This window comes from Colossoma macropomum, unplaced genomic scaffold (assembly GCF_904425465.1).
Source record: "Colossoma macropomum unplaced genomic scaffold, Colossoma_macropomum, whole genome shotgun sequence".
Lineage (NCBI taxonomy): Eukaryota > Metazoa > Chordata > Actinopteri > Characiformes > Serrasalmidae > Colossoma > Colossoma macropomum.
The window spans coordinates 11,502-24,031 of NW_023496051.1; the positions used below are offsets into that span (position 1 = coordinate 11,502).

The 12,530-nt window shown below is 39.3% G+C and overlaps 1 protein-coding gene across 1 annotated transcript; it reads left to right on the forward strand.

The window, feature by feature from the left end:
• Window positions 1-2,350: 2,350 nt before the first annotated feature.
• Window positions 2,351-7,753, forward strand: LOC118804634 (B-cell receptor CD22-like). The gene is made up of 12 exons (XM_036565191.1): window positions 2,351-2,437; window positions 3,712-3,940; window positions 4,242-4,583; window positions 4,679-4,900; window positions 5,358-5,669; window positions 5,757-5,990; window positions 6,186-6,455; window positions 6,840-6,936; window positions 7,076-7,112; window positions 7,206-7,280; window positions 7,403-7,480; window positions 7,596-7,753. Exons 1-12 carry the CDS (start codon window positions 2,351-2,353, stop codon window positions 7,689-7,691), a joined length of 2,079 nt encoding a protein of 692 aa, XP_036421084.1. The 3' UTR covers window positions 7,692-7,753.
• Window positions 7,754-12,530: the final 4,777 nt, after the last annotated feature.

Genomic DNA, 12,530 nt, shown 5'->3' on the forward strand with positions numbered 1-12,530 from the left:
GGTCTTAAATAAAGACACAAAAAGGAAGAGACTGTAAGCTAAAAGAGAGAAGAGTGATGACAGCATGCAGAATGCACAAATGTGCCTTCCGGGTCTCTGCTTGTGCAATCATATATACAAGTGTAGAGTGAATAAGAGTGAGCAGAGTAGTGATCAACTCACTTACTACTTGAAAGAGTGACCTGCTTGGTCATTTATTTTAGTCAGGATTCATTCTTTGATACTTCATCAGTCAGTTTTTGCCTTAGTCTGTTATTTTCTAGACCACAGAAGAATCAGCAGTGTGACGGGTGAAGCTGTCATGTTTTCCAGAACATCAGGGAATATCACAGCAGCAGTGATCCTCATATTACTGACAGGTAAATTTGTATGTTTTTTAAATATTAATTTGTGTGAACTTAGACGTGCTCAAGCTAGAAAAGGCCTTCAACATGTCCTGTCATTATTTTCACTGGCTAGGTCAGCAGTAATCAAATCCAGAGATTTCGGTTTCCCTACAATAAACCTGGCAGTTAACTGAGTTGAATCAGGTGTGTCTGAGCAGAGAAACTGAAAACCTCTAGAACTAAAGCTGGACACTGGAGCTCCAGCACCAGAACTGAATACATCTGAACTATATTATTTACTAACCTGTTTATAAAAATACATGTGATTGTACAAGTGATTAATAAATGCACCATTTAATGATCTGTTAAAGTTTTGTAAATTTAAATTAGAGTCATTATCAATGTCTGTACATTCTAAACCGTACACAGCTTCATATGAACTGTTTTAAGCTGTGGTCACTTCCTCTGTGGTTTTTACACCACCAGCCAACTTCACACACTCTTGTGTTGCTTATAGCAACAGCCACAGTAGTTCGTCACACTTTGGTCACTCTGTCAGTTAGAGCACAAGAGTTTCCCTCTCATTCCCACCTCACAACTTGTGCTCCGTGTGTGTGTGTGTGTGTGTGTGTGTGTGTGTGTGTTTCAGGAGTTCAGGCTCAGCACAGTGTAACTCTCTCCTCTCAGAGTCTCTGTGCTGCTACTGGATCTTCAGTAAAAATCTCCTGTAAATATACAACAGCTGATTCCTCCAGAGTCAGAGAGAGAGAGTGGTATCAGCTCCAGAGCTCTGATGGAGAAGAACGAGTCCTGAGTAAAGATCCTGAATACGCAGCACGAGTTTCTGTAAGAACAGAGCAGAATGACTGTGATCTGACAGTGTGGGATGTGAGACTGAGAGACTCTGGAGTTTATAACTTCAGATTTAGAACATCAAGCAGTGGCTGGATATCAGCTTCCTCTGGAGTTAATCTGACTGTTACAGGTAAATAAACACTCACTGATGCAGAGTCTGTGTTTTCAAACAAAACATACTGTTAAAATAACAGAAAACAAGGCTCTCTATTTTTCCCCTTTATTTCTGTCTGAGAAGCTGATCTTTACAATGTATGAAAATTTCATGATGAATGGACCAATAGAAATGCATTGCTTAAGGCATTAAGTTAATACATTAACTTACATTAAAAGTAAAGTAAAAGTCATTGCCTTCTCCAGTAAATGTGACATTTTGGAGATTGTTTTTGAGAAGCTTTTTTCTCACTGACTGACTGATTGACTGACTTGTGACCAGGAGAGGTCCCTTTGTTGAAATGTGCAGTGTGAGGAGTGCAGCCAGACATGTTTCAGTATAACGTCAGTTAAAAAACAGTGTATCTCAGACTGCTGCAGAGGCGAGAGGTATCTTATTTATGGAGACCAGAAAGCTAAACTTGCTGTTTTGTGTCAAAGTCTAGGCATGGCAGGTGGATGTAAGTGCAAGCTAGACAGAGCACAACAGAGCATGAGACAACTAAGAAAACAAGCAAGACTGAACAAGAGGTAGACTACAACACAGGAACAGTCAATGTTAAATATGCTGCTTGCTAGAGAGAGGGAGTGCCCTCAGGAATCTGCCACAGTATCTTGGGGTGCGGGACTAATTTTCAGTGTTGGCGCGGGAGCAAGTGGGAAACCAGCCCACCTTTTTTGAATGGTCAAAAGGAGACAGTGAAGAGTGACACTTCAATCCACATATAAGGCGAAAGATAGGTAAAAAGAAGTGAGTAAGATGAGAGAGAGAGAGAGAGAGCATGCAAGAGAGAAAGAAAGAGGCAAAAAAAAAAAAAAACATGTAACATTGTGGTTTAATTCCTGCTTTGTGTTTACTGGTAATAAATGACGTTTGGTGAAGTTACTTCACGGTGAGCCTGATGACAATGACTGCTGTGTTATTTCAGCAGAGAATATGTATTTGTGAACAGACTATGTCAGATACTGAATGTCAGTTCGCCTTGGTGGAACTGCTCGGGTGGGAGCGGGTCAAAATGTTTCGGGTGCAGGCGAGAGCGGGACAAATGATTCAGATTTTCTGCGGGAGCGAGTGGGAGCGGGATGAAATCTTATGGGAGTGGGTGAGAGTGGGACTGAAAAAACAGTCCCACGCAGACCTCTACTGCTTTCTAATGTAATGCTAAATGCTAATGCTGATACAGACCACAGAGAGACAACAAAAGAAGCTAGATGTTAGCTGCACTGTCAATAGCTTAGCTGTGGCTTAGAGTTTAACCCGAGTTTGAATCTGAATGAATCACATGGATTTTTAAACTCTATTCCTGTGTCGCTGGAAGCTGCAGTTCAAAGCTCACCTGCAGTCTGAACTAAACCCAGTTGCTGTGTCATTTGAAAATCACTGTCTGTTACTAGATGGTGCTGTATATCAGTCTTAACCTAGGTTTATCTTAAACCTACTATGGACATGATTTTACTGAAGTTTAAGGAAAGATTTTTGTAACCGAAGCACAATTTCAGCTCAGATGTTTTAATATTCTATACCTAGAGGCCTATCTACCATCCGTCATGGTATGTTTTAATTTAATGTAATGTAATATCACTCAAACACACACTGAGGTACCACCTTATTTTCTTAAACTGGTCCAGAGAGAGTCCATAAATTATCAAGAGTGTTTGGGAAGGTCCATCCCGTTAAAATACAATACTGTTATTTATTATAATTTTTTAAAATGATTTATGTATAAATAAAACCAGAATGTATATAAGATAATGTCTGCAGCTGTTGAAGACGGTTTACTTTTGTACTGCTTACTTTACTTTGTTACTGAATGTGTGGATGGGCAGTGTGGGCAAGCTGTAGCAGTCACACCGCAGCACCCAGCAGAAACAGAAGGGTTTGCCAGCTATTCAAAACTAGGATCAATGTACGTTTATAAGACGATTCTTTGTGTTCAAACCTTTTTCCATGGCTGCAATTAATGTAGAAAGATGTCCAAACAGAAAATGTACACCAGCTAGCGCTATGATTGGTTGAACTCTTCTTCTTCTTTTGTTTTCGGAAGGCTAGACGTTGCTGCCTCTTGCTATTATATCTGAGTGCTGCAGATGCACAACTGAACTCACAGACTTTGCCAGCTTTTTGCGTAGAGTGAGAAATAGTATCAGCATACTTTGATGTCAAAATGCATACCTGCTATGCAAAATGTGTAAAGGTTGACAGGTCTGACAGTGGACCACTAAAAGAAAACGTTACTGTTATATCTTTTTGATCCTACAAGAATGACCGTCTCCCTGTTGTTTAATTGCAGTTGACACTTGTGTAAGAAATGCTGTGCAGCTAATGGTGGTTTGGCAAAACTATGTATGTATGTAATGTATGTTTGTAGATTTGCAGGTGAAGGTGGATCATAAGACTGCAGGACGGAGAAAGATAAAAGTGACCTGTAGCTCCACCTGCAGCCTCAGTGGAAACTTTAACTACCACTGGTACAGAAATGGAGAATACAAGACACATACAGATGTTGCCTACACTGTGCTGGACTCTACCAATTCATCTCATGAGGGCAGCTACTACTGTGGGATGTATGACAGCAGCGATAAGTGGCATCTGTCTCATTCAGTGTGTAAGTGTCAGTCACCAAATCTCAGATCACTCAGACTCCATATTCTGGTGTGCCTTTCAGGCGTAGCTACATGCTAAAATTTCTGTATTGTTCATTTTTTTTATTTACTTTAATTTTTAGGTAATGATCAGGAAAACTGTTGTAACCTAATGCAGCATTAAAGCTAAACAAAACTTACAGACATTAAACACAACAAGCATAATGATTGTATGAAATAAAATTTTATCTGTATCTGCTTTAATTTACTTTTCCTGTAGAGTTCATCATCTGAGTTCCATCTTGCTGACTGTGTGTGTTACAGGTGTTTTGGGTAAAGAGTGTTGGGGTGTGACTTACACTCCTGAACGTGTGTGTGCTCTGAAAGGATCATCAGTTGATCTCTCCTGCTCTTATAAACACCCTGGAGGACACACAGTGACTAGATCAGTGTGGTTCATTAAAGAGCAGGCTGGTGCTGAGCCTGTGGATGTGAGAGAAGATGAGGAGTATCAGGGACGAGTGCAGTACAGACAGAGCTTCCAGAATGACTGTAGTATGAGAATCACTCACCTGAGAGAGAGAGACGCTCAAACATACAGATACAGATTCTACACTGATGGAGGTGAATACACTGGAGAACCTGGAGTCACTCTGTCTGTCACAGGTAGAGCTGCATAACATCAAATTAGATTAGTTAACTATAAAACTATAGCATCAATTTAAAATATGATAAACCTTGTTTTAAAACAAACCCTGCAGATCTGGAGGTAACAGTGTCAGAGATGCATCAGGGGAGAAAGGTACTGAGATGTAGCAGCAACTGCACTCTGCCCCACAACCCAGCTTACATCTGGTACAAGAATGGACAGCCTGTTTCTAATCAGTATAGTAATGAACTGTATCTGACTGACAGAACTGTGGAGGCAGGCAGCTACTCCTGCGCTGTAAGAGGACACGAGAAGCTCCGCTCACCTGCTGTCTGTAAGAACGTCAGTTTAAACTTCACTCACTCTGTCATCATCTCAGTCTGTAGGATTACAGTTACACATAGTGAAGAGTTACCGATGTTAAAGTGTGGAAAACACTATGTATGATATTTCATTTATCTAACAAGTTTGCCTAAAAGTTGGAACAGAAATGTTCTGATTGTTATTTATAGGCTCTCTTCAACTTTGCCTTTACAAGAAGTCTCTATTTTTATGAAGCATGCAGTTGGCCAGTGTTCTAGAAATATTAAAGATGTATTCAGTGTGCTCAGGAAACCTCACTGACACATCATTTTTGCAATGACAGATCACCATATTGCCCACCACTCTCAGCATATTTGATGTAACTGAGTTGAGTGTTTGGGTATTTATTTAATTGAGTTTGTGTTTCACATTTTTCTTTAATTCACTTTGTGTGATTCAAAAGTTTTCACTATGTTTTTGTGTTTCAGGTGTTTTTGATCAGAACAGCTGCTGGAGTGTGTCTTACTCCACCCAGAATATCTGCGCTCTCATTGGCTCATCAGTGGACATCCATGGTTACTACACCTTCCCTGGTGAGCAGCTTGACCCCCAGCCTGCCTGGTACAAAGAGCTGAGTCCTGCAGACGGCAGAGTGGAGTTTTTCAGTAACAGAGTTAATATGAACACATTGAGAATGAAACATCTCAGAGAGAGTGACTCAGCAGAATATCTCCTCCGTTTTAAAGCTCCCTACTGGAATCACACACACAGCTCTGCTGGGGTCTCTCTCTCTGTCACAGGTAGGAGAAGTGTGTTCTGATTCTGCTTGTGTCTCAGTGTTTACGGTCTGTGTGAGCTGTAAAGACACTGATGGGGGTCTGTTACAGGCCTGCAGGTGAAAGTGGAACCTGTTCCAGTCACAGTGTCAGAGGAACAGACAGTAACACTGATGTGTAGCAGCACCTGCACTCTGCCCAACAACCCCACTTACATCTGGTACAAGAACAGACAGCCTGTGATTCACAGCAAATCTGCCTCATGCTCTGTAGCTGTGGTCAGTGGTGTGGTCAGCTACAGCTGTGCTGTTGAAGGCCATGAGAGCCTCCTCTCTCCTCCAGTGTGTGAGTGGGCAGTTTTACTCAATCTTCTGCAGTACATTATCATATACAGTTATGCTTCAATTTACAAATACAGTAGTGAGATTTATTTAGAAATGAACGTGAATTACTCCTGATCAGTGACAAGGCAATTTATTAAATAAAAATGTGTTGGTACTATAATATCTCAGCCAATATATGTTACACCTTTCCAATCAGATTCTCCAAGAAACACCAGTGCAGTGATCATTCCCTCTGGAGAGAGAGTGGAGGGAGATTCAGTGACTCTGAGCTGCAGCAGTGATGCAAACCCTCCTGTTCTCACCTACTCCTGGTTTAAGCAGAGAGCAGCTGCAGACGCACCGCTGACAACAGGCCAGAATTACACCATCACCAATATCAGCTCCCAGCACAGTGGACTCTACTACTGCACCGCTCACAACCAGCTAGGACTGCACAGCTCAACACCCACCAGTCTGGATGTGTTACGTAAGTACTTTAAAGGACTTCAATAACTAGGATGTTTAATTGTTATAAGGGGCCAATTTCCCTCTAATCAGAATAAAACAGGAATGATGTTTCTCATAAACTACTGTTTCTAATAATGTTTCTCATTCAGTACAGTTTATCTAATCAGTGTAAAAACTGGTGACCTCTTTTATCCTTTGTATTAAATAGACTGGATGCACATGTTCCCCACATCAGCCAGTAAGACTGTAATGAGTTTAAAATGTTCAACATTTCAGTCCTTGTTCAGTACTGCACTGTGTGTGTGTGTGCATGTGTGTGTGCGTGTGTGTGTGCGTGTGTGTGTGTGTGTGTGCATGTGTGTGTGCATGTGTGTGTGCGTGTGTGTGTGTGTGGTTTTTAAAGACTCAGCTGAGTTGTGGAAGCTGAATGCTGTTTGGGGAGCTGTTGCAACCGTTCTTGTTCTGGCTGTCTCTCTTCTTACTGCTGTTCTGTGCATTAAGTGAGTGACTGTATTCTTTAGATTTTACTCTGAATATCTGAACCTTTCATTAAATATCAGATTAAAACATCATCAACTTTAGACTCAAATAGAAGCTCTTATGCTGGATGTCTTCATTAAATGTAATTTGTGTGATCAGGAGGAAGAGAGGAGCAGAGAGAGACTCAGATATTCAGGTACTGAGAGAGGATTTCATTGTTTCTCTATCTACATACTCCTGTAAAGCTGCTACTGAATAAAGACTGAAGTTGTTCTCATTTCTCTAAAAGACTCCAGATCCTGCAGACCACACATACACAGCTCTGAATCCCACCACCATGACCTCAGATTACGACACTCTACAAGTAAGTCTGCGGTCTTTATACTTCTGTGTGTGTGTGTGTGTGTGTGTGTGTGTGTGTGTGTGCGTGTGTGTGTTACCCTGCAGAGTGTGTTTAGTTATGTAAGTTTTCAATTTTGTCTTCAGCATCTTACAGACTCTCCCAGTGACACATACTCAACACTAAACCCTGAAACCATGAGCTCTGATTACGACACTCTGACAGTAAGTCTGCAGTGGGAGAGTTTCTTTCTCATGTTTGTGAATGTGTGAGTTTGTTTGTGTTTGTGTATTTACTAGTTGGAATATATAATAGTTTCTGTGATGTGATTTTTTTCAGGCTGTTCATCCTCACGGAGAGAAGAGAAGAGCTCCAGAGATGAAGAATGAAAACTTTTATGGAGATCATAACAAGCCAGATACTGTCTTAAAGTAATATTTGTCACCTGAGTTACTTATATTTCTTAAGTATCTTTTTCCTGTGTTGTACAAATTCACATAATAATAAGCCAGAATCAGGCAGTTCTGCCAATTGTCAATAGATTTGGATGCTTTGGGCCATGTATGGATATAGGAGATATATCAGTGTTTACCACTTAGTTTATTTGTATATTCATATGTTTTATGCTTCAAACATTGAATTAAAACATGTACTTTTTTAAGCAGGGGTCTCACACTGAGGTCCTGGATGGTCACAGAGATTCACAGCTGTCACAAACTGCAGAGTCCACTGTTTTCCCTCTTTAACACTGTGCAGTGCTGTGGCTCTCCAGGACTGGAGTCTCCCTGTTTTTATCATTGTTTTGTGTTGTTTTATATTTTATTATATTTTATATATTGTTTTATTGATTTTTCATTATTATTCTGAACAGTTGGTGTGAAAACACACTGAAATAAAGCTTTGAAGCAGCTTTTAGATTCTGTTTTTAGTTATTACTTATTCATGTTTAGTCCACTATGCAGCTTCTGCTCTTCTACAAGATTGCAGTGACAGCAGGGAGGGGAAGAGACCAGAGCTGAAAGATGAATTTTTAGATCTGGCTCTTGCTTTGAGACGGTCATTCAGGTGATTAATTGTCAGGGACAAAAATGTGAAGAGATGAGCTGAACCTACAATAATGAATTTATTTATTTATTTATGAAAGATTCATTTGAACTATAAACAAGCTGAGTTTGAACTAAAGCACTTTAGAATCAGTACAGATGATTTGGCTTGATTTGCTCACTGGGGGCAGCGGTGTGTGTGCTGAAGTTCACAGTAGCGTGCTGTAGTGGACACCACCTGGTCACTTTACAAAACGGCTTTGTTTACAAGACCTCTCCCTGAGCCCTGAAAGCTAATAGCTTTGGCAACACAGAGTCACATGTTAAGATATTCACTCCAAATGTTAATCACTCATCCTGGTTTGTCACCAGAAGATCGGACATACTAAAAACAAGGTTGTGTCATATCGTTATGAATCTATCAATTTAACAATGTCATTGATGTTCCAAACATGGATCCATAGCTCCATCAAGTGACTGAAATAAGACATGCCAAACTGTCACAAAGAGAAGTCCAGCCTGCTGTCACCCAACCTGCCACCTCACCCGCCACCATGAAATACAAGCTGCCCCTGGTTGCTGACTGAGGGCTCTTCGAAAATCTGCCTGCCCCGCAGGACCACGCAGAGCACACCCACAATGCAAGAGTGTCCAAAGACCCATCCTATACTACCGAAGGTCCAGTTTATCTTCTCGACAAAAGTAAGGTCGGGGTTTCGCTTTCTTACGCTCAGGTTTTGAGACTGTTTGATTTTATAGGTTTACACCCCTTTTATAGATATACATACATAAATACATAAATATATTAGCTCACTTTAGGCTTCACTTACCTTCATGCTAAAAGTTTCTGAGTCGCCCTTAAGGAGTGCCTTAAGCCGCAGTGCTTAACACCATTACAGTGATTGATCACATTATCAAGTTAATCAACTATAACATTTAAAAATGCAGTTTGAATCTTGTTTGATATTTAGCCCAATAAATTGCCTTTTGATTGAAGCATCTTTAGCGTGAGCGTGTTTCCTCTCTTCCTGTGGTCTTTGGGTCATTTGGGATTGATGACTCTGCGCCCTGGAATCTCATTTGAGGTCACAATGATGAAACTGCTTGTTTTCTCTGCACTACTGAACACTGAGAGAGATAAATAACATTATGTGAATGAAATTATATCCGATCCTCCTCTCTAACACGCTGACCTGTCCACTCTCCTCAGAGCTCCTGTGGACTCATGTAGCTGAGCTGCAGTTTCTCCTCCTGAGAGACAAACAAACAGCACATTAATTAAAGAGGATAAAACTCAGTTTAGTGCAGCTCATGTTGAACATCTTCACTGATCACACAGCTCATCCACAGAGCTGCTGTGATGAGTGTTAGAGCCAGAAAGACTGACACTCCCACTGTGAGCAGCTTTAACACTGAGCTCTGCTCTGAGCCTTCAGCTCCTTCACTAATAAACTGCAGTATAAATTACAGATATATGTGATTCATTTATGCTCTCTGTGCTCAACATGAACATATTCAATAATTCATCCCAGAGCAGCGTCACTGTGAGCTCTTACAGAGAATCTAAAGGGACAGTTCTGCCAACATACTGATGTTCTGTAATAACAGCATTTGCTCACTGCAGCCATCCAGTGACTAAATGATGTTATTACACCTACAACGACCATTTCAGATCTACAAAAAAACTAGTTTATACAGGTTCCTCATAAACTCTGGACAATAATTCTGTCACGCTCAGGTTTGCTCTGACCAGACTGTGAGTGGAGGATTAATTTGTCAGACAAAATAGAAAACATTAAATCCTCTGTTCAGCTGTTTAGTTCATTATTACTGTTTGTGCTGCATTAAAATAGATCACATTTCCAAAAAGTCACATTTTTCAGACTGTATAAATAAATAAAGAAAAAAAGAATAAAATGACCAGTTATGGTCAATAAGAGGTGATGGAGTTCAGCACACTGGACAGCTCCAGGAGAGAGACTCAACACAGAAAAATGATCCAGAGTTGAGACTCTCTGACTTTAACATTGATGCCCAACAAATCAACAGACGCTCCTTTGAGGGACTTTATAGGTGGAGTGATTAAACAGTATTCAGAGGTGATAATATATTTAATATTAATGTTTCAGGAACTGAATGTTGGTTTTAGAAACACTAGATTGTTCCATAAACAGATCTTTACACATGTGTTTAATTATGATTTATTAAATATGAGTTTTATGCAGAGTTTTGTCTTAAACTGTAATTAAAATGGTTGTAGGTGTAATAACATCATTTAGTCACTGGAGGGCAGCAGTGTGTGTGCTGAAGCTCACAGAAGCTCACTGAACACACACTGAGCTCTCAGATTTCAGTTATATTATTACTTGTTAAGAGATTTTTCTTTTTCTTTTTTCATTCTCCTCCTTTTTATTCCTTATTAGCTTATAAATGTCATGATAGTATCATGATTGAGGACTTCTGGTTATTCCAACCCCTAATAATTATAGACGTAATTGACCAAAGTAAAGAAAAATACCTGGTAAAGGATGTTAGATTACTAACAGAGCTAACTTAGAGACTGGAATTTAGCTAATTATCTGCTAATTAAACTAATATCTAATGACTATCTGCTAATAAAACAGTGTGATGGGTAAATCAACCTGTCTGTATGTCTAAAAAGCACTAACAGACCCTCTCAGCACAGATTTCTCTCTTTATCCTTCTCTTTCTATCTGCATTCGTCTGTGTGATGGAGTTGATAACTGATGGATGCAGTTAACAGTGAGACCTGCGGAAGGACACTTTGATGACCGTCCACACAGACTGGTTAGCTTTATTAGCATTATTAGCTAAAGCTAATCTCACTGCATCAGTTTTAGTGCAGTGACTATGAGAGATTATTGTGTTGTTAAAGTGATTTGACATGTTGTTACTTTATCATGTTCTGTTTCATTTCTATACAGATAAACTACATTAGCTGTTCAGTTGTTTATCTCCCTCTTTACTCTTTAGTCCACACTGTGAAGAACAACAACACTGAAAAAACACAAGTAAACAAACTGTATAAAATAATAATTTATTGTGTAAAAATGACAAATAGCTCTCTGCATTAAAATTGACTTTTGGTAAAAAATGTTTCATTTTAATAGTTAATAAACTTATGAACAACAGAAACTCTTTTAAGAAGTAAATAAACACATGAACTTGTATTGTTTATAGGCATCTAAGATTCTGCTAATCACGTTTGTTTTGTTATTTATGTTTTCACTTATTTGTTTATTTTTACACAGCTGTAGAACTGTGGATCATGTATTTAGTGAGTCTGTAAATTTAATCATTGTTCTCATTTCAGTTTAATTCAAAATATATTTATGTAGCGCTTTTTATAACGGGCTCTGTTACAAAGCAGCTTTACGGAAAATCCGTGTCCGAGCCCCAAATGAGCAAACTAGCGGTGACAGTGGCAAGAAAAAACTCCCTAAGAACAAGAGGAAACCTTGAGAGGAACCAAGACTCAAAAGGGGAACCATCCTCCTCTGGTCGACACCCGATCTCAAGATTTGATTAATAAATAATTTGATTTTAAGAACTAATTTTTAAAATAATTTTGGGGCCTCTACAGCTTTCTCATCATTTTAGACTCTAGAATCTATTTTTACAGCTACAAGTAATATAAAGTTGCATAACAGTTATAAACATTTTTACATTTATCTGAAACTGTATGAGGAGGAGACGACAGATCCAGTGTGAGACACTGCAAATGTAAATATCTTCCTAAATATCTTACAAACATCCAGATCTCCTGTTACAACAAATAAAACCCAGAAACACAAAGCAAATTGAAATGAACCTTAAGTTTCTCATCTCATTACACAAACATGCACAAATGCACTAAACCTGTTCCACTTTATGTGAACAGCCCCCAACAGATTATCTACAGATGTTCAAACTGTTAACAAACTACCAAACTACTGTTAACAAACTACCTGAAACTCAGTAAATACTCAACAGTATTGGAGGGTTTTCGGACCAGGGTCAGCTTTAGATTAAGACTTTAATTTGATGCTAAGGTCAGAGTGAGGATTAGGACCAAATTTAGTTAGTGAGTTAATTTAGTTACTTAGCAGGTTCCAGTTTATTTGAAGAGCCCCCGGTAGATTATCTACAGATATTCAAATTATTATCAAACTTTGTGGTGACACAGTGTTGGGGTTAGTATTAGGATTTAGTTGCTATTTAGTTGATGCTA